Source organism: Chlamydotis macqueenii, chromosome 2 (assembly GCF_036417535.1).
Source record: "Chlamydotis macqueenii isolate bChlMac1 chromosome 2, bChlMac1.mat, whole genome shotgun sequence".
Classification (NCBI taxonomy): domain Eukaryota; kingdom Metazoa; phylum Chordata; class Aves; order Otidiformes; family Otididae; genus Chlamydotis; species Chlamydotis macqueenii.
Genome location: NC_141557.1, coordinates 146,886,743 through 146,909,782, shown reverse-complemented (window position 1 = coordinate 146,909,782; position 23,040 = coordinate 146,886,743). Strand labels below are relative to the sequence as shown.

Below are 23,040 nucleotides of genomic sequence, written 5' to 3'. Positions count from 1 at the left end.
TCTGCAGAAAAGGATCTGGAGGGCCTTGTGTACAAACTGACCATGAGCCAGCAATGTGTCCTTGTGGTAAAGGCGGTAAGCAGCCTTCAGGCCTGAGTGGAAGAGTGGAATCAGCAGATCCAGGCAAATGATTCTTCCCTGTGTCTTCTGAGATCACACCTGGAGTACATTTGTAGCCTCACCAGAGCTGGAATGACTTTGACACAGAAAAGTAAGTCCAGTCCAATGGAGAGTCACCAAGATTATTAGGAGGATGGAGCATACAACATACAAAGAGAGGCTGAGGGAACTGAGTTTGCTTTAACTCAGACTCTTCTCAGGGACTCATAGTGATAAGATGGAAGATAATGTGCACAAGTTGCAGGAAGAGAAATTTTAATTAGATCTTAAGAAAAAAAAAATCACTTTGAGGGTAGTTAAACACTGGAACTGGTTGCGCTGAGATTGTGTCATCTGAATCCTTTGAAATCATAAGTGGACTGGACAAAGGCCTGAGCAACTTGGCCTGAGCAATTAAATTTGCCCTGCTTTGTGTGGGGGTTGTGCTGTATCTCTGCCAACCTTAATTCTTCTGATTTGATGAACTTAACTTTTTCACACAAATTGTGGCAGTTGCAGCTGTGTCCTATATGTACACTAACCCTATTTTAAGTGACATTAGTACTCAAGTTGTACTTTATTGACAGGCCAGATTTTTCAGATACAAATCTCAGACCTAACCCATGTCTCAGTTCTGGTCTGTAATATTGATATTTCTCATTGGGTTTTGTTCTTCCTATCCACCCTCTCTTCATTTTTATTTTATAATGGAGCAGCAGCTTATTAGTTCCAATAAGTGCTCTGGAGAATAGTTATGGAATGCTTGCTATAGCTAGGTATGTCTGCAATATTCTCTCTAAGAAGCTTATTATGATTTTATTCTTTTTGAGACTTAGGGATGGAATAGTAAAGCATCAAGTTCTGGAAAAAAAACCACCTGCTTCTTTTGACTTTCAATGTTGTTTTCCATGTGCTGCAATAGTAGTTTTCTAGAAGATCTTGGCATCATTACCATATGCTAGCCCACAGAGACTTCCTTGTTCAACTTGAGATTGCAGCAGCACATATAGCTACCTGTTTTAAGACTGTATTTCAGAAGCATTAATTGATCCAGTGGTATGCAAAGTTATCAGAGAAGTAGCTGCTGTTTTTCTTGGATCTTGTTGCAAAATTTTATTACGGGTAAAAGGAATTTACACCTAGTATGCACAATCAAGAATATAATGTTACTGTAAATCCAATATTAACTGTCTGATTAAACAATTATTTCTAGTCCATATCTAATTACTAAAGAAAAAAAAATTTAAAATAGTACTACAGAAAAAAGTCTTCATAAAAATATAGATAAAATCCAATATTAACTGTCTGATTAAACAATTATTTCTAGTCCATATCTAATTATTAAAGAAAAAAAATTTAAAAATAGTACTACAGAAAAAAGTCTTCATAAAAATATAGATAAAATTGTAGCACACACACTTGCCAGCATTTTCTCTGATGTTCTGCTAAACCTGTCACTGCCCTTCTGTGTTTTCTGCTTAATACTACTACTGTTCTTGGGAAAGAAAGGGGAAGGGCTACAGAGGTCATCAATGCCTTGAGTTCTTCAAATGGAGCAATATGACACTGATGGTGAAGGACTTCTCCTGTCTCCTGGGAGCACTTCTATTTAATTTTTATAAATTTGCTGATGCAGTCTTCTTATTCGCTCTTTTTTTTTCACTGGTTGTCAACTAAACCATATGAATCTTTTTGCCACATTTGACTTCATTCTTCATATATTGTAGCATAGTATACTGGCTTTCTTACAAGTTCACTTAGCAACTATTTCAGATTTGCAAAAGTGGTGCTAAGTATTTCAGGGTTTATTTTTCAGAACAGTTATTAAGAAACTGTATTTCTTTAGTGTCATTATTACTGTTTAGTCAGCAAATTCAGGACGTCTGTCACAACTGTATCTTTCGGGAAAAGAAAATTACAGGGCTGTAATTTTTCCCTAGAGAAAATTTGTGCTGTGACAGATCATGTCTTTCCTCAGTTTTTGATTTACGCACCAGACATAATAGATTACTTTATCTTCTCCTCTCTTTAATTTCTTATGTAGTACTAACCTCTACTTTATCCAAGGACCTTCTAGAATTGTGAAAAATGGATATCTTATAATGAACTCAAGATTGATGATTTCACAGTGTCAGTTGTGTACCAACTGTGTGTGGCGACTTCAACCACCCTGACATCTGTTGGAGAGACAACACGGCAGGGCACAGGAAGTCCAAGAGGTTCCTGGAATGCGTGGATGATAACTTCCTTCTGCAGGCGATAAAGGAGCCGAGAAGGAGGGGTGCCATGCTCAACCTTGTGCTCACCAACAGGGAGGGACTGGTGAGGGATGTAAAACTAAAGGACAGCCTCGGCTGCAGTGACCACGACACGGTGGAGTTCAAGATCCACAGGGCAGCGAGGAAACTACACAGCAAGCTCTCAGCCCTAGACTTAGGGAAGGCAGACTTCAGCCTCTTCAGGGACCTGATGGGCCAAGTGCCATGGGAGGCGGCCCTGGAGGGAAGAGGGGCCCAGGAAAGTTGGTCCACATTCAAGGAGCACCTCCTCCAAGCTCAGCAGAGGTGCATCCCGATGAAAAACAAGTCGGGCAAAAAAGGCCAGGAGGCCTGCGTGGATAAGCAAGGAGCTCCTGGACCAACTGAAAGTGAAGAGAAAAGCCTATAGAGGGTGGAAGTGGGGACAGGTAGCCTAGGAGGACTACAAAGAGGCTGTGCGAGTGGCCAGGGATTGGGTGAGGAAGGCTAAAGCCCTGACAGAATTGAATCTGGTCAGGGATATAAAAAGTAACAAGAAAAGCTTCTAAAGGTATGTAGGGGACAAAAGAAAGTCCAAGGAGAATGTAGGCCCCCTCCAGAAGGAAACCGGTGTCCCGGTTACCCGAGACATGGAGAAGGCTGAGGTGCTCAATGGCTTTTTTGCCTCAGTCTTCACTTATAAGAGCTCTTGTCCCACCACCCAAGCTGTGGAATGCACAAGCGGGGACTGCGAGGATGAAGAACTGCCCACTGTACTGGAAGAGCAGGTTCGGGAACATCTGAGGAACTTGAAGGTGCACAAGTGCATGGGAACTGATGAGAGCCATCTGCGGGTCCTGAGGGAACTGGTGGATGAAGTTGCCAAGCCACTGGCCATTGTATTTGAGAAGTCGTGGCAGTCTGGTGAGGTCCCCGATGACTGGAAGAAAGGGAACATAACCCCCATTTTTAAAAAGGGGAACAAGGAAGACCCGGGCAACTACAGGCCAGTCAGCCTCACCTCTGTGCCTAGCAAGGTCGTGGAGCAGATTCTCCCGGAAACCATGCTAAGGCACATGGAGAGCAAGGAGGTGGTTGGTGACAGCCAACATGGCTTCACCAAGGGTAGATCGTGCCTGACCAATTTGGTGGCCTTCTATGACGGGGTGACAGCATCGGTGGACAAGGGACGAGCAACTGATATCATCTACCTGGACTTGTGCAAAGCTTTTGACACGGTCCTGCACGACATCCTTCTCTCTAAACTGGAGAGACATGGGTTTGATGGACGGACAACTTGGTGGATAAGGAGTTGGCTGTATGGCCGCACTCAGAGAGTGGTGGTCAACGGCTCAATGTCCAAGTGGAGACCGGTCACAAATGGCGTCCCTCCGGGGTCCATGTTGGGCCTGGCCCTGTTCAACATCTTTGTTGGTGATATGGACAGTGGGATATAGTGCACCCTCAGCAAGTTTGCCGATGACACCAAGCTGCATGGTGCCGTCAACACGCTGGAAGGGAGGGATACCATCCAGAGGGACCTTGACAGGCTGGAGAGGTGGGCGCGTGCCAAACTTATGAAGTTCAACCAGGCCAAGTGCAAGGTCCTGCGTGTGGGTTGTGGCGATCCCAGGCACAAATATAGGCTGTGCAGAGAATGTATCGAGACCAGCCCTGAGGAGAAGGACTTGGGAGTGATGGTGGACGAGAAGCTCAACATGAGCCGGCAATGCGCCCTTGCAGCCCAGAAGGCCAACCGCATCCTGGGCTGCATCAAGAGAAGGGAGGCCAGCAGGTTGAGGGAGGTGATTCTCCTCCTCTACTCTGCCCTAGTGAGACCCCACCTGGAGTACTGTGCCCAGTTCTATAGCCCCCAACATAAGAAGGACATGGACCAGTTGGAGAAGGTCCAGAGGAGGGCCACGAAGATGATAAAAGGGCTGGAGCACCTCTCTTATGAGGACAGGCTGAGAGAGTTTTGGCTGCTCAGCCTGGAGAAGAGGAGGCTCCGGGGAGACCTGATAGCAGTCTTCCAGTACCTCAAGGGGGCCTACAAGAAAGATGGAGAGAGGCTGTTCAGTAGGACCTGTTGTGACAGGACGAGGGGTAATGGTTTTAAAATAGAGGGAAGTAGATTTAGATTAGATATTAGGAAAAAAAAAATTACAATGAGAGTTGTAGAACACTGGAACAGGTTGCCCAGAGAGGTGGTGGATGCCCCATCCCTGGAAACATTCAAGGCCAGGCTGGATGAGGCTCTGAGCAACCTGATCTAGTCGGGGATGGCCCTGCCCCTTGCAGGGGTGTTGGACTAGATGACCTTTGAAGGTCCCTTCCAACTCTAACCATTCTATGATTCTAATAGAAATATATCAATATCTTTTCAGTAAGAAGAAATGATGTTTTCTTACTGTTGTGAAAATATTAGTTATAATGTTAAATTATCCTCTTTTTTTTTCTCTTTAATTTAAGAATTTGGACTTGAAAGAATTTTTGATTTGCCCTGAGGTTTGCCAGACTTTTCAAGTGACAGAGTGGTTGGCTTACGTATTAAGTATTAATATCTATATGATATCCTACAGACTTTCCAGTATATTATATCTTTTTTTGATTGTCCACTCAATTTTTTTTTATTATGAATGTTACAAATTTTTAGCTGTTCTTTTTGTAATGTTGCTTTGTATTTTGAAGCCTCACCATTCAGAACAAGAGACAGATATTACAGACACCACACTACAACTAGCTAAATGAATCAATGTGTATATAAAATATATGTCCTTAGTAATTAACTATGTGATGTAACTATTACTTGTCATTGTACTGTTTTTCATATCAGAAGCATGGTCTGTAAATTAGATATACAAATGCTAATAAATTATTAACCACATTAGGAGATCTTCACATTCTTTTGGAAGATGTGCCATTGAAATTTCAAAATAATTATTCTGTGTTTCCATCTTCAAATGTAAATATGTATTTATGGTTTTGCAATTTCATTCTTTCTTTCCTCTCAGAAACACTACAACATAAAAATGGCCTTAGGAAATCTAACCAACAATTTACTGTCATGTTTTACCCGCAGCCAGCAATCTAGTACCACACAGCTGCTTGCTCACTCTCTCCCTCCCCATGGGATTGGAGAGAGAATCAGGAAGAAAAGAAAACTCATGGGTTGAGATAAAGATAGTTTACTAGGATATCAGAGGAAGAGGAAATATATATATAAAAAACAATAATAATAATAGGAATAATAAAATACATGAAACAAATGATGCACGATTTCTCACTCCTTGACAACCAATACAGCCTGTCCTGAACAGCAGTCACGGAATAAAAAACTGAAATCTATCCTGGAATGATTCTAAACAGCGAGAGAGAAAAAATAAGAGAGCCAGCTCACCGGCCAGCTCCCGCTTATATTCTGAGCGTGATGTTTATGGCATGAAATACTCTCTTTGGCCAGTATGGATCAACTGTACTGGCTATATCCCTCCCAGCTTCCTGCACCTGCACATTAACAAAACCTGGCAAGCTAAGAAAAGTCCTTGGTCTCTTTAGCAACAATTAATAACATCAATGTATTAACATTCTTCATATACCAAATCTCATACTAAATCCAAATCACAGGAGTTAATGGGAAGAAAATTAGCCCCATCCCAGCCGAAACCAGGACATCTACTTAGTTCATTAGTTTGTCTCTAGCAGTGATCAATAGCCAATATTTGGCTAAACTATATAAAAGTCAAATATGTATTCATTCCTCCCTATTAGCTGTAAGTTTTGAGAAACTTCAGCCTAAGTACTTCCAGAATCAGATAAAGTGTCTTTGTATTTAAAACTCTTAAATAGCCTTCCAGGAACGTCAAAGCTCATATAGACTTTTGGCAACCGTACCTACCTCTAGCAGAAAGTTCCACAGTGCAAATATGCCTGGTAAAAAACCACCTCTTTTGATGTATTAGAAAGTTGGCACTGATCTTGCAGAAAGTAAATAAGTGTTCCCTATTGATCTTCTCCACAACACCTTTAAATGGTAAAGAATAAAATCTGAGAATTCTGTCTTCTGCTTGATAAAATAAATTACCCCAAACTCCATTCTGCATAGCACAAAAACATCTGTTTCGTTTCAGCTTCTACCATTTCCTAGTACGTTTACTGTTTTTTTCTTAATGGAAAAACATTGCAATTTTTTTTTTCCTTAATGTTTACCTTTTCTCCCCTTCTATATAGTAATGTTGTTAAATAGAAATGCTGAGTGGTTATTTTTGTGCAGTTTGTTATGTCTTGGATATTAAGCACACTAGTATTAATATTATAGAAAGAAGAGGAAAGCAAAGGTAAGAGCAAATGCATATGTTTGGATTTATTTCAATATTTTGAAATAAAAAGCTAAAAATAAAAAAAAAAAAGGAGATAAATTCAGGGAATATATTATTTTTTTTTCCTTCAGTGAGGAAAAAAAGGTATCTGAAAATATATCAGTATTTCATATAAATGGATATAAATATTCATTTTGGCTTTATTAATTCAGAAGACATTCTTGTTTGCATACTTTTTATTTTGTAACAAACTACTTACATTGGTTTCCTCCACTTACCAGTTTTCAGAGCACAGATTTTAAAACTCACATGTGTCTTATCTACTGGTTCACCTAACTACATAACTACATCTTTGGTCACAGTGAAATCCAGAAAACTAGATCTCATAATGGAGCTCTATAGGAATTATCTAGGAAAAATACAGGAGACATATTTTTTATCATTATATAGTATTTTTACAATATTTAAAATGAAGGAGAGAGAACACTTGATGTAGAATGCAAGGATTCTATTAAAAAAAAAAAAAAAAGGAACATTATGTGTCCATAAGATGCTCAAAGAATACCTTGAGAGAATTCCAGAAGATTTTTATAATGTTTTAGATTATATTTAGAGTTATGTTTGCATTTGTTTCCTCTGTAGCAAAGCTTCGTGAGTCTTGCTTTGATCCTGGAAATATAATGAATGGAACAAGACTTGGAATGGATTATAAACTAGGGTCAACTGTCACATACTACTGCGATGCAGGTTATGTTCTTCAAGGATATTCTACGCTAACATGTATCATGGGAGATGATGGAAGACCTGGATGGAACAGAGTCCTGCCCAGTTGTCATGGTAAGAGCAATTTTTCATTTATTATAGTTGCTGTTGTTATAATTCTTGCTTTGTCGTATGGAAGAAATTGGTACAAAACTAGAGAGAGAAGCAATTTTAATAGACTTCTTTTTCAGGACAAAGCCCTTTTCAATTATATATTTAATAAAAATAACATATTTAATAACTCAGCATAAATATTGTTTCAATTTTTTCATAACATTGGATAAATAGTGCTACAAGTTATTATTGTGAAGAGGTTAATACTAATGTCATTCTCTATGCAAACCTGTATTCTTGAATTAGCAAATTTACAGCAGCGTATAGAGATATACCATATACATATTCCAATAGACAATTAAGTATACTCTGGATGTCACAAAACATGTTTGTTTCTTTTTGTTATTACTGTCCTTTAAACCATGTAGACGAAACATTTTGTGATACATTACATCGTTTAACCTGTTGGACATGTGGTGAATTGCTCAGTCTGTCGAAACCTACTTCCTTGTGAATGTGGAAAACTAGAAAATACGAGTGTCTACAGACCCTGAAAATCAATGACTGGTGATTTTGGAGTTAGATAAAAGCCAAGCAGAGGCTTTGTGGATCAGAGAGGACTAGTTTTCCAAAATCTACTCAGTGAATAAAGCTGATATTTTTGCCATTTTATCTTTATGCACCAAATATTTTTTTTTATGACTTAGTCCTATGTACATTAGGCATGACTTGGATTTAGTTGAAATCATTATTTGAAATGACCTTGAGCCCCTAATTGTGGGAAGTGAACCAAATCATTGGCTTCATTCTTTTATGAACACAACAAAGATGATCCAGGCTAAAATGCAAAGCTATTTGGCATTCATGGTGAATATTAAGAACAGGTTGTAATTAACATATGCAGATACAATATTACTATGACAGAGACAATGATTGATGATTTCTCTTGGCTTCACCAATTATAGTTATTTTTAAATTTTTGGAAGCAATCAACAATTGTTTACAGAATAACAAGTAGCACTGTAGTGGGAAATCAGATGATTGAGTGTAAAAATCTTGTTCCTACCAGAAGAAATAATAAATAATAAGAAATAATAAAAAATAATACAAATATTGCTATGTTTCATTATAGTCTGTTGTTTAATCCTTCAAAATCTTTGAATTCAGGCTTTAAAATATCTCCATCTGAAAGATGTATCTAATAATCTCAAATATTGTCTTGAACCACCTATGATTTATTACTTTTTTTTTTTTAACAAGCCATCAATATTCAGACTATTCATTTGTACTGCTTGTCTTTTGTTTAAAAGAAACTAAAAAAATGTCCTAGGATTGCTCACAGAGCAATTCCATACCATGATATATAAAAGAAACATAAACATTCTTAATTATGATTGTAACAAGAAATCTTAATTCCCAGTCTAATGTACCTAATTATGTAATATAGGCATGGTGGTTTAGTGATTTTAGTCAGCCAGTTTTTCATATGATAAATCATAGTCAGACTGAGTACTATTACAAATTACAAGAAAAAAATGAGGAAATCATAATTTTCACCATTACTGACATTATTATAAGGAATTGAGAGTGTTCTTGTCATAGGCAAACATACAAGTCTAGAAGAAGATAAAAGACTAAGGCACATTAGGCTAAAATACTTGGGTGATTTTTATTTAGGATATGTAGGTAAAGACAAGGTTGAATTTCTAGGTAATCCAATTTACATTTCTTAAAAATGCTCAATATGTTAAAAGAACAATCAGATAGAACTGGCATGTGATTGTCTATTTTATACATGTAAGAATCAAGCCTTTTGTTGTGTCTATAATATTTAGTGATGTAAAGATTTTTATTAAAGAAGTTGGAACTTTCATTAACATTTTTGTCCTATTCTGTACTTTTGGAGTACAAATGTAGAATGCTTGATTATATTCCCAAATATTCAACTATCATATATATGCAATTAAAAAGACGATTTTGAAAGGCACAAAACAGTTTTTAGAAGCCTAACATTCATTAACTTCCATCTGTGGTATCTAGTATTTTCATCTTTATTAAAAAAGCAACCAAACGAAATACATTTCTAGACAAAACTGCTTGTTTTTAATAGACCAAACAGATCAAATGTTTATCTAAAATGCAACTGAGATCGGGATCAGATGTTATTACAGGGATACTGTAGATGGATAATAGTAACTGTATTTTGGGTTGGCTACAGTTACTGTTCATTAATTGTGTTTTGCACTTATATTTAAGTCCTTTTAATTATTTCATTAATTTAACATGCCAGGTTGATATTTGATTTTGCATTTCTCTGCAACAGGTTCGTTGCCTAATGTGATTAATTTGCTTTAAAATAATGTGGTAGAGAATTAAGTCTGCAGTAAACACATTGTCTTCATATTTTGGAGGTGGCAAAGGACTGAATAAGATCATAGAAGAGAAGTAGAGATACAGTGAGGATACACAGGCAGGATGGCTTATAATCACTAAAGTAGAATTCTTGCAAAATCTGCAATTAATTCCTGCAAGTCCATGTTAGGAAAGGGCCTTGGACAGAAACTGTGAGGATGATGTGAGTTTAAATAGTTGCTATTCATAGTTTAAACAGTGGAACAAAGGCATTAAGAGAGTTACTGTGCACTGGTGTGCAAAGACCAACCTTAGTTAGCATTCCATTGAGCTAAAGTACTAAAGGCATTTAAAAATATGGAAGAGGTGGCATAGGTTATGCTGCAATTGCAGTAATCCATTTACCTCCTCTTGAAGCATGACGCATTCATTTTAAATAAATTTATCTCTACTAATTTTACATTTGAACTATGACTAGCTAAATGATATTACAGAGTGAAATTCATTAATTGTCATGGGCATGTGAAAAAGTTGTGCCACGTGCTCGTCAATACTGACGAGTCATTCTGACTAGATTTCTTCCCTATCTACTTTAGAAACCTCTCTTAAATGAGCATTTATACAAGCTATAACTGCTGTTTTTGTCATATTGTGTACTTTCATCATGCACTGTCATGCTTGCACAACATATTTGAGCAGGTAAATAATTCAACTTTATGATATATAGACCTTAAAACAAGAAGACAAGATTGATGCTTTTATTTTAAAACTGATGAATAGGTCCTTTAAATCTTTATAAATAATATCTGTGAAACCAATAGTGGGGGGAAAAAAAAAGCCATAGCCCCTTGGAGTGGGTGTGTTCATTATACCGTTGCCATCAATTTCTGTGTTCACTCTGCTTAACTTTGTGTTCGAACTTGTGAAGAATGAAATGACACACGAGGAGAGGCAAGATGAAGTGTGTAGAGAGGGAAAATTTGTCCTTTAAAATAATAAAAATATTTTTATTATTAGAGAGTGTAGTATATTGTACATGTGTATAAAAATATTAAACCATTTTAAATAATTAATTTATGTGTGTAAAAGTATTATACCATTATAAGTAATAAACTTATGTGGTATTTATGTTAGAAAAAAAAAGAAATTTAAGGCTGAAAAATCTAACGTTGAAAAGTTAATCAATGGCAGAATTAAGGCTGTCATGCAGACGAGGGTGTGTTTGAAATATCTTTAATGGTGATGTTACATACTGCTGTATTTGGGAAAGGACATCAGTTGTTTTGTTTTGATCCAGTGATGAGAAAGGATTACTTATGTTAGAAGTCACCGTATGAAGGGACATCATTTAATCTATTTCAAAGTTTGAAAGGGTGTAAGGAATGAGTCAGGCAACTGCAGAAGGCACAGAGTATTCTTGAAGCTAATGAAGCTGAATGTTACTGTGAATGAGACTCTGTGTTTGTGTTTTATAATTCCAACGTAATCTTAAGTTTAACTACTTGAGCAGCATGCTTTATTTAAAATGGTCATGTGTTGGTTACTTAAAAAGCAATACTCATTTTCTTTTTGCACAGAGTAACACGTCTCTTTTACAGAATCACATAAACCATTATCTGAGTACTTAGAAGTACCACTGAAATCAACTATGATTGTGTTTTGAATATGAAAATGCTACTCAAATGCTATGTACTCTGAAAAGTTAGTTCTTAGTAGTCAGACTTGAAAAGGCAGTTGAAGAACTTTTGAAGAAAATACAAAGAATTTTATTTTATTGTGACTGAAATATCTTCTAAATACTAAATTTTTTGTTTTCATAAATGTATGCCCATTACTTTACCATGCCAAGCTTTCCTCCCAATGTAGTCAGTGGAGAGAGATAGGCTTCTTAAAAGGTCAATAAAGGGGATTCAAAGAGTTTGTTAGGAAGGTATATTTTTCCATTTGCTTCTGGACTGCATGAACAGAATTTACTGTGCTTGCATGCTCAGCAGAGCATGACTTAGGGTAGCAACTTAAGAAATACTAGGTATAGTGAAATATCGGAATAGGCTACGTGGAAGCAATACTGCTTGAGATTAAAGCACACAATAAACACTATTTTGGAGGGATTGTAGAGTTACTTTTTGTTTGCATGTGTAAAAATTTAGTACTTTCAAGATTCCTGGTGATGTGAAAGAGTAGACATCCAGGTCTGAGTATGCCTTAACCTGTAAGCCTCACACTGCAGACACTTTTCTGTATGAACACACACATTACTCCTCCTCCATGGAAAGGAGACCATTGTACATCAAGAACTATCAAGTTAAAAAGCCAAACAGAGAAAAGCTTCCTAGTGGATTTGGTAGTAATTAAGTAGAGGTTTGTTAATCAGTATATACTTCTTGGAGATAGTGGCCTCATTTTTCCTATGACAAACCACTGGCTGTTTACTATAAAATACACAAACGATTTTAGGAATAGGGAACACTGCTCATCTGCATATAGCTATCTGCATATATGGCTATGCAGATAGCTGGTATTTTGTCAAAAACCCCACAGTTTTTGGAAAATGTGGTTAAGTTAAAATCTTAGCTTTTCTTAAACTTTCTCTTTATATCAGAGAAAGCTTGAAAATGTTACTGGAACAAACTGTAAAGGTTAATAATTCTAGAAAGCTCAGAAAACAGTTAAAAATAAACACGGACACACACATACACCCACATCAAGCATTACTTTGAGTGTCTGCATATATATTTGGAATTTGTAACATGGCTTTACAATGTCTGGCTTTACAATGTCCATTGAATGATAAATGCTATGTGTAATTATTCCAAGTTTTCATTTAAGAAGTACTAATGTAATATAATGGTAAGTAAAGCATAAGAAATTAAGAGTAGTAGTTAATTACAGTCTCATTAAAGTAAGCTGCTAGAGAATCCTAATTTCCAAAGTATTTAAGGGATTAGTTAAAAAGGGTGCACCATAAAACCAGGTACTTCATCTTTTGCTGAACTGGATCTGCTGCCAAGTTTTTGAAGCATAGTTTAATGAAGGAAATGTCAGAAAGAAGGAGAAATAGTTTAAGCTACGTAAATTTTGATTTTTTTTTTGCTTTAGTTTTTTATATTATTTACTATTAAAAATGTATCTGAAATCAAGCATGTATATCCAAGTCATAATTTTAAATAAATCTGCTTACATGCAACTGTTAGTTTGAATAAGCAAGGAAAATGTAACAGGGTACTTTAGTACTACTGAGAATAGCATGTGAATTATAAAATATGTAAATTAACTGACATACAGTAACTGACATACAATTTCTAATTTAATTGGCAATAAAAGAACATAGAAAGCACAGATGAAAATGCAGAGTGAAGTGTGTGATTTTTTAAATTTAGAATATTAAAACCTGACATTTTTTGTTTCCTTTGAATATGTAAATTTTCCAATAGAAGATTGAAAAACACTATTATTCCTTAAAAAAAAAAAAAGGTGTCCTGGTTTTGGCTAGGATGGAGTTAATTTTCCTCTCAGTAGCTGATGTGTTTTGGATTTCATAGGTGAAGAACGTTGATAAACACACTGATGTTGTTAGTTGTTCCTAAAGAGACCAAGGTCACGTCTATCTTCCCATGTTTTGCTAATGTGCAGGTACAGGAGGGATATAACCATAATAGTTGACCCAAACTGTCCAAAGAGAGTACTCCATGTCATAAACATCATGCTCAGTACTTAAGGGGGTGGTGAGCCATTAAGCTTTCTCTTTTTTCCCTCTCTCACTGTTTGGAATCATTCCGGGATAGATTACGGTTTTTCTTTCATTCTGTGATTGCTGCTTGGGACAGGCTATATTGATCATTGGGTGGTGAGAAATTGTGCATCATTTGTTGTTCTTGCTTCTTTGTTTTTTTGGTTTTTTTTTCAGTCGTCTTCTTTTTTTTTTCTATTAGTATATTATCATAATTACATATATATATATATAAATAATTATCTTTTCTTTTGCTATCCTAGTAAATTACCTTTATCTCAATCCATGAGTTTTCTTTTCTTCCTGATTCTCTCCCCCATCCTCTGGGGAGGGGGAGGGTGATTGAGCAGCTGTGTGGTACTTGATTGCTGACTGTAGCTAAACAACGACAAAATATTCCATGATGTATTTTGAGGTGGAGAGAAAAAACAGCTTTTAGCACTCGTTTAAGTAAATATGTGCTTGTTTCTATATGAAGTGTTAATATCATAGGTACATATTTTTCTCTGAAGTTTTTTTAGAACAGATAAGGTGGCTTCAGGATATTCTGTTCTTAGAAGGAAAAAAAAAATCCCTACCATTTATTCAAACAGATAAGCAAGTATTTATTTTCTAAAGACTACAAGACACTGAAGTATAATAGAATTATGTAGTATCAGTCAGTAATCAAGGTAAGTAAATTAATAACTGGAATTAAAGAAACTAACCCAGTCATCTGCACTGGCTATACCTAATAAATAATGTATGTTTCTAACTTACCCTCAGGCAGCAGTCTGAAGGTCCTCACTCTTGTTTTATAAGACTTCAGTAACCCATTCAACTGGAAGAAGATTTCTTAGGTGCGGTATGTTGGTGGTTAGATATATGAGGCTCAGATTTCATTCTTTGCACAAGTTTTGTCATCTTCACTTTGACTTTCACAGTGGGGACTAGGGGAGGGTTCTGTGGAATAGAAAAACCTGCAATTAAGGGACTGCATTGTTTTAAAATGGAATTCAGTTTTCTTTTCCTTCTTGACTGGGCTTCATATAGCAGTTACTCAACCTACTGTAGGAATGGTGAACAAGATCATTGCCCAGCTTAAAGAGGATAGCCATCTCTTCTAAGATCTCATGTTTCTTGTTTCACTCAGAAGCTGCATGCATAACAGCTTTTTTTCTAATCTCACACTGTCTTGAAGGAACAGTAACTTCCACAATAAAACTTTACTTCTAATTCTCAGGTATTCACTGGAAACTTTTTCTTATGTATTTCTTTTTTTTTTATATCCTGAAGTGTAGCTGTGTGCTAACAGAAGTTAATGTAATAAATCACAACTATATCTATCACATGTTTGTGTGATACTCTCCAGCTACTGCAGAAGTTGTTTCATTGTTATAAATTTAAAAGGTTACATTTCCTGGTTTACTGCACTTCATTTTCTATTTTTCTATTGTTTTGATGATCAGTTACTAGGTTGATAGTTTGAAGCTTTACTTATGTAGCATGCCAGGAAATATACTTGTTTGGTTCATGGATGAATATTTAATAAAAGATATATTCAGACATTAAGCTATATTTAGGTACAGTTGAAAGCACATATAAGTAACTGAACGTCAAAGAGCATTACAGTGATATTTTAATTCTCCTCAGTTCAAATATTAGTGATTCATTAAACATCTTTTTATTTCAGTTCTAAGATGAAAGCATCAAATGAATAGAGAAACAGGTGGCCTAAAGCAGAGCAGATTTTCTCAATGAGAGTAAATGTGACAATAATGTGCTCAGGATGTATCCAAAGTGTCCATAATGCACTCAGATTAGACACCCTGGGAGGAAAGGAAGAGAAAAAACCTAGAAGTAAATTTTGACTTTGTATGGGGAGTTACATGAAACTGAGGAAGCTTGTTGAAATGAATTTGAAGACAACGTCAAGAAGGTAAGTATTTACTGGTGACCTGGAAATCATGTGGAAATACAATTTTAAAGTCTCACCAATGAGAAGCAAAATCTAAAAGGATCACCAAAAGAGGACATGCAACAACACAGTCAAAGAATCTAGTAGAACATAAAGTATGTATTCCAGGAAAAGGAAGTAATGTTTAAAAGAGAACAACAGAAAGTGTGGCCAACTGGGTTTTGAAAAACAACTTTAAAACATGTGAACGTAATCTAACCACTAACACACTTTTTCAAAGATGACAAAAGTAGGAAACTTAAAGTGTCAACGGAAGTTCAAGGACAAAACTACATTCAAGGACTATGTTATTGCAAAAAAGCTAAGTAAATGATATGTTGTTATGTTAGTTATGCTACATTACTGAGGTAAACAGAGAGGTCCTGCATTAGATTCATTCCTTTGACTCTAATGAACTGTTTAAAATGGAAGCAGTTATAGGAGAGATGCTAAAGAAAATCAATAAACAGAACCATAGCAAGTTGCTAGGATGAGACAGTCTTCTGTGTAGTTTTGAAAGAGCCTAAATAAGAAGTATAAATGTTGACCTTAAGGTTAAATTAGACTTTCTATCAAAGTAGTGGAAGGTGATGAACATGTAAAAAATATTTTGCGATGAGCAACTAGTCAGTTTCCACAGTTAGAAAATTGGTAGAAATTATAAAAAAAGAACAGAAGTAGAAGGTGCACGGTTAAACACGTTGATGATAAATCAATATAACTTTTGAAGAGGAATGTGGAGCGTAATGGAATATCTGAGAGCTCAATAAGCAAATGAATGACATTAAGAACTATTGATAACATATAATTGAATTTTTAAAAACTTTTTATAGAGTTCCATGAATAAAGGAATTGTAATACAATCTGTTAGGATTAATATTTGATAACAAGATGTCCTGGTTACAGCTATGATAGAGTTAATTTTCACCAGAGCTGGGAAAGGAACTGGAGCTGGTGGCCCCTGTGGCTGGGTACACAGCTGGTATAGTTTACTAATTAGCCAACAGCTGAGATAGTTTACCCAAATTAGCTAAAGGGTTATTCCATCCCATGTGACATCATGCTTAGTATATAAGCGAGGAGGGTGCTAAAGGGAGCCTTGTGTCATTTGGCATCAGGATCTGCTGTGAGCTATTGTACTGTCAATTACATGCTTTAGTGTTTTCTGTAATTGGGTTTTGTATGTTTGTCTTCTATCTCTGTTTTGTTTTCTTCTGTTATTTTTCTTAATTTTTTTTTTTTTTTTTATATCAACCCACGAGTTTGCTTTTTTTCCTTTACTGATTCTCTTCCCTGTCCTGGTGGAGGGAGTGAGCGAGAGACTGCGTAGCTTGGCCCTGAGCAGGGCTAAACTACGACACAAGGTAAGAATTGCAAGTTGATGGTGTGACGGTGGGTTTTATGTTATTTAAAAATTAAAAAAAAAACCAAAAAACAAACAAAAAACAAACCAAAAAAAAAAAACAGAGAGAAAAGTTATGATAAAGGAAGGTTACCACAAAGATTCCATGCATGTTTGTGTTGGGAATTCTGCCATCCAATATGACTTAATGTAAAAATGACTACATTTTAAAATAGAAGGAAACAAAAGGAAGGTTAAAGAAATCAAAAGAAAACTAAATAAAAGAATATTTTAGGCATGCCACAAATTATTTGAAGATGAACTCAAAATTTCATTGAAAATATTTACTGACACATAAAGGTACTTTGACCTGAGTAAAATGCCATGGGATAAAGCCCTGGAGGGAAGAGGGGCACAAGAAAGTTGGCTACTATTCAAGGATCAAGGAGGAAGCCTACAGAGAGTGGAAGCAAGGACAGGTAGCCTGAGGGGAATACAGACAGATTGTCTGAGTGGCCAGTGATCAGTAAGGAAGGCTAGACCACTGACAGAATTAAATCTGGCCAGGGACATCAAAGGTAACAAGAAAAGCTTCTTTAGATACGTCGGGAACAAAAGGAAGATGAGGAAGAATGAGAGGCATCTCAGGAAGGAAACAGGAGACCTGGTTATGCAGGACATGGAGGAGGCTAGAGTACTTGGTGACTTTTTTGCCTCAGTGTTCACTAGTTCCTCTAGCCACATCTCCCAAGTCGCAGAAGGCACGAGCAGGGACTGGGAGAATTAAAAACTGCCCACTCTAAGACAAGAGCAGGTTCAAGACCATCTGAGGAACCTGAAGGTTCACAAGTCCATGGGACCTGATGAGATGTATTCATGGGTTGCAAGGGAACTGGCAGATGAAGTTGCCAACCTGCTGTCCATTATATTTGAGAAGTCATGGCAGTCTAGTGAGGTTCCTGACAACTGGAAAAGGGGAAACATAACCCCCCTTCTCAAAAAGGGAACAAGGAAGACCTGAGGAACTACAGATCAGTCAGACTCAACTCTGTGCCTGACAAGGTCATGGAGCAGATACTCCTGAAAGCGATGCTAAGGCACATGGAAAGCAAGGAGGTGACTTGTGACACCAAATGTGGCTTCATGAAGGGCAGATCATGCCTGACCAGTTTGGTGGCTTTCTATGGCAGTGTTACAGCAATGGTGATTAAGGGAAGAGCAACTAACAACATCTACCTGGACTTGTGCAAGACATTTGACACTTCCCCACGTGACATCCTTGTCTCATCTAAGATATTGGCTCAATGACTGGCTCAGAGACTTGTGGCCAATGGTGCAATGTCCAAATGGAGACGAGTGGTGTTCCTCGGCGGTTGGTATTGGCACTGGCCCTGTTCATCACCTTTGTTGGTGAGATGGACAGGGGGATAGAGTGCACCCTCACAAGTTTGATGATGACACCAAACTGTGTGCTGTGACACACTGGAGGGAAGAGATACTATCAAGAGGGACCTTGTCAGGCTGGAGAGGTGAGCCCATGCAAACCTCATGAAGTTCAACCAGGCCAAGTGCAAGGTCCTGCACGCAGATTGTGGCAATCCCAGGTATAAATACAGGCTGGGTGGAGAATGGATCGAGACCAGTCCTGAGGAGAAGGATTTAGGAGTGATGGTTGACGAGAAGCTCAACATGAGCTGGCGATGTACACTTGCAGCCCAGAAGGCCAACTGCACCCTGGGCAGCATCAAGAGAAGCATGGCCAGCAGGTTAAGGGAGGTGATTCTGCCCCTCTACTCTGCCCTGGTGAGACCCCACCTAGAGTACTGTCCAGTTCTGGAGGCCCCAACATCAGAAGGGTGTGGACCAGTTGGAGAGGGTCCAGAGGAGGGCCACAGAGATGATCAGAGGGCTGGAGCACCTCTCCTATAAGGACAGGCTGAGAGAGTTGGGGCTGTTAAGCCTGGAGAAGAGGAGGCTCCGGGGAGACCTTGTAGCTGCCTTCCAGTACCTCAAGGGGGCCTACAAGAAAGACGGGGAGAGGCTGTTTAGTAGGGCCTGCTGTGATAGGGTGACGGGTAGTGTTTTTTAAGTAGAGGGAGTTGGATTCAGACTGGACATAAGGAAAAAACTTTTTTACAGTGTGGGTGGTGGAACACTGGAAGAGGTTGCCCAGAGAGGTGGTGGATGCCCCATCCCTGGAAACATTCAAGGCCAGGTTGGACAGGCCTCTGAGGTAACTGATCTAGTCAGGGATGTCCCTGCTCCTTGCTGGGAGATTGGACTAGATGACCTTTAAAGGTCCCTTCCAACCCAAACAGTTCTATGATCTTATGATATATCAGACATATACAGGATGTTCATCTAAATGTGTGCTCACTTAAAAGATGTTGCAGCTGTTGACCAATTTGGCTCTGAAAGAACGGTTTCTTTGGAGTCTGAAAACTGTGAAGCTAGGGTCTTTCAGAGTTTTGTGGCCATTGCTATATACACTTCTAATAGAAACTGTTAGAAACTGTGTCATTTTAAACCATGCCCTTCATCTTTTTGATGTATTTATTTTTCTCCTTTTCCTTGCTAATCTATCTGCTGTCTTAGACGCTTGCTTTTTTTTGTGTACCCAAAGCTTGAGCTGCAGGGGATATGCCTACAACAGTAGAAATGAGATATATAATTGTTTAAACTTGTTTTAAATATAATCAATCTTTCAAGAATTAGTAAGTGATACAGTATAATCAGAAAGTAGCTACACATAAAAGATGTAAACAATATGGATAATTATCCTTCAGCTCAGCCAAGAAGTAAGAGTTTGCGATTTTAACACTGGTGAAATTCTGTGCTTTATGTCATGCAAGAAGCCACGTTGATAAAAATGGCCATTTTTAGTCTTACAATATATAAATCTGTAACAAGTGGTTGAAATATCTTAATATGTGCTGACATGGCACACTTATTCAAAATCAAGTAGAGACATTACTGGTAGTGTCAGAGTAATATACCTGGCCTTTACAGAAATGGTATTTCTTTTTGTACATACAACTACTTCCACCAGATATAGCAAAAGCAGTCTAGATTAGATTAGTGGATTTTGTGGGTGTCTTTTTGTTTCTTTATCTGCTTGCCTATTTTAAAGGCCAATCTTGTACTATTATTTAATTTTATATTTTTAATTGCTACTTGTGCTCATAACTGTTCACTCCATAGGCCAGTTATTTTGATTGGTTTTTATTTCACTATTAACAGTTTTTTCTCACTCTATTTTTTTCTCACTTTTTTTTTTTCCTCCTATGTTTCAGATGTTTACTTCTTCCTCGCTTTCTGGGATTAATTATTTTTGTTTTTACTTACAGATTGCTTATGTTTTGGTTTTTTTTTTTGTTGTTGTTGTTGGCTCCCCTGCCTCACCCCAGTATGAGCCTTTAGTCTGATACTTCAACATCCTGGTTAGTAGCTGAGACCTAGAGTTCTCCAGAGTGAGATTAATACAAAGTGTTTTTCTCTCTGCTGGTCATAGAGAGTACCTAGATAACTAGACAGGTGTGTATTAGAAATCTAGAATTAAGAAATGTGAATCTGTGGCCTCGTCTACAATAATCTTAAAAGACAATGCTTTTGTCATTTGAGAGAGACAGACACTTGCACATATCTATCTTCAATACTGCAGGGTGAGATGAATCATCCTCTGGGGAAATATGTTTCTTTTAAACTTTATTCCTTTACATCTATGTATCTAAAACCAGCAATACTTTGCTGCTATTGTTTGCTTGAATTATTTGTGTTTCAGTATATTTGTTTTTTTTCTCAGTAGTATTATTGAGTTGTCATATTTCATTTGCTACTACTTTGAGAATAACCTTATGTAAACCTTGAATTAGCTCAGATATTTAGATATTTGAATTGAGATAGCTATTCTTACTGTTTGTATTTTAATATATTTTTCCCTTTTCACCACAGAACTGTCTTTATTAGTGTTAATATTGGCTTTGGGTGTACCACAGTATTTTATTCTCTAGGAAACTAGAATTTGACTTTTTTTTTTTCTCTTAAGAGCAGTTTGTTATAGCAAACAGATATTTACTTTGTAGGTATCAATCCACTGATAAACTTAATTACCCAGAAGCCCAGTTGAAAACTGAAAAGGAGAATTATTTAATGAAGGAAGTTTGAAAAGCGGGGACTTCTGTTTTCTTAAAACTAAAGTCTGTTGCAAAAATAAACAGCCATGACAACAAAGAAATCGGAGACTGATCAGATCAGTGACTTCAGTTAATTTATCAGATCTCAAATTTAAAATTAAATTAATTACTTGTTACTGTCGTTTCCTTCCAAACTACCGATGCACACACACCCTCAGAATATTGGAAATCACTTGGAAATCTAGTGGTGATCAATCACTTGGAAACCTAAGGAATTATAGGGTTTCATTCTAATATTGCAATAATATTAGATTATTCAAGAAAAATCTTATTATTTCTAGCATCTGTGATTCACTGCTAGTGCTAGAAAACACTTTCGGGTAAAGGGACATTTTGGAGATATGCAGATGGGCAGCATACAAGAACAAGGATTTTTGGATGGGCAATTGTCGTGCCCCTCCTCCATTGTGGGGTCCCACCCCTACGCCACAGTCCTTTGTGGAACTGCTCCAGCGTGGCTCATCTCTTCCACGGGGTGCAGTCCCTCCAGAACGGCTGCCCCAGTGGGCCCTCCACGGGCCACAGCCTCCTTCAGGCATCCACCTCCCCTGATGTGGGGTCCTTCACGGGCTCCAAGTGGATCTCTGCCCCTCTGTGGACCTCCATGGGCTGCAGGGGGACAACCTGCTCCACCATGGTTGTCACCACAGGCTGCAGGGGAATCTTGGCCAGGAGCCGCATTACTCCTCCCCCTCCTTCTGAAGTGACCTTGGCGTCTGCAGCCGTTCCTCACAACAGGCTGGTAGATGTCTCCCAGGATCTTTTTTACATCTTATTCACTTCTCATCTCCTCTCCACTTCTTACACTGGGCCGGACCAAGTTGGGCCCAGTCAGCCGCCTGGCGAGAGGCCAGAGGGTCAGGCCTGCAAGGCCCATGAGGCCTGTGTCTCCCCCTCTGCACCTCTGCCCCTGCTCAGCTTCTTCACATCTTCTCTTCTTTTTTTTTTTTTTTTTGTTTTTTTTGTTTTTTTTGTTTCTGTTTTCCCCTTCTTAAATACCTTATCGCAGAGGCGTTATCATTGAACATTGTGCTACTAATCAGTTCGGCCTTGGCCAGCAGCAGGTCCGCCCTAGGCCCGGCTGAGTCCACTGAACAAAGGGGAGCGACTTCTAGCAGTTTCCTACAGAAGCTACCACCTTAGGCTCCCCCCTCACTAACAAAACCACGACAGCAATATACTCATTACAGCCTCTCCACCCTAAAACAGTGAGAGTCTTATCATCTCCTGAATCTTGTTTTGATAATATAACTTCCAGCTCTCCAGTAATAAGTATATTCTTGGTTCTGTGCAGTTCTAATTGTACTCCTAAAGTTAGTGAGTTCTAAGAAAGCTCATAATTTTAATTTCCTTTGTGTTTTGTAGGTTTCTTCTTCTGCCTAATGAAAAGATGTTTTAAGTATGTCCTTGTCCACTATGGTTATGGAACAAAAAAATATTCTTATTGAGACCTCAAGTGCATTGTCAGTTGACTAAGAAGTAGTTATTACACTCTTCATCCCTTAATAGGAATGATTATTTCTTAAACTAAATAAGTAATGAAATATAATTTAGATAATAGTGTACAGGTGACTAAACAAATAATACAGAAGCTATATGGCCTCAAAAAAAGCCCCTTTCTGATTGGAAGAGATTTTTTTTTTTCTTGTGAAGAGATCGGTAAATCCTTACACATTTCATTCATACTTTCTCATGAGTCAATGTCTCAATTCTGCTATTGTAGCTAAAAATATGTTAAGCTTTGTTAATCTGACATTTTGACTTCTATATGTCTGTCATGTAATGCTCTTTTCCTTTTGCTGTCTAAATAGGCTTGAAAGACTCTGGAATGGTCTCCACCAGAAGGCTCTATTATTTCTGATTTTTGTTTATTTTTTATTAATTTTTTATGTTGGTAGATAAATTGTTCTAAAATGATTGGTTTTTTTTTTTTTTTTCCTCCAGAAACTCCTAAAATACCATGTCAAAGCTTTGCTGCAGAAGGTTGACTTACACCTTTAAAAAATATTTATTTAG

At 37.5% G+C, this 23,040-nt stretch overlaps 1 protein-coding gene across 4 annotated transcripts in view; it reads left to right on the top strand.

Annotated features, from left to right (window-relative positions):
• The window catches only part of CSMD3 (CUB and Sushi multiple domains 3), a 743,929-nt gene that overhangs the window by 520,249 nt on the left and 200,640 nt on the right, over positions 1-23,040 (top strand). For all 4 annotated transcript variants that reach the window (XM_086741185.1, XM_086741184.1, XM_086741183.1 and 1 more), the window contains one exon: positions 7,298-7,492. In XM_086741185.1, coding sequence (XP_086597311.1) covers positions 7,298-7,492 — 195 coding nt within the window. The remainder of the gene's footprint in view (positions 1-7,297; positions 7,493-23,040) is intronic.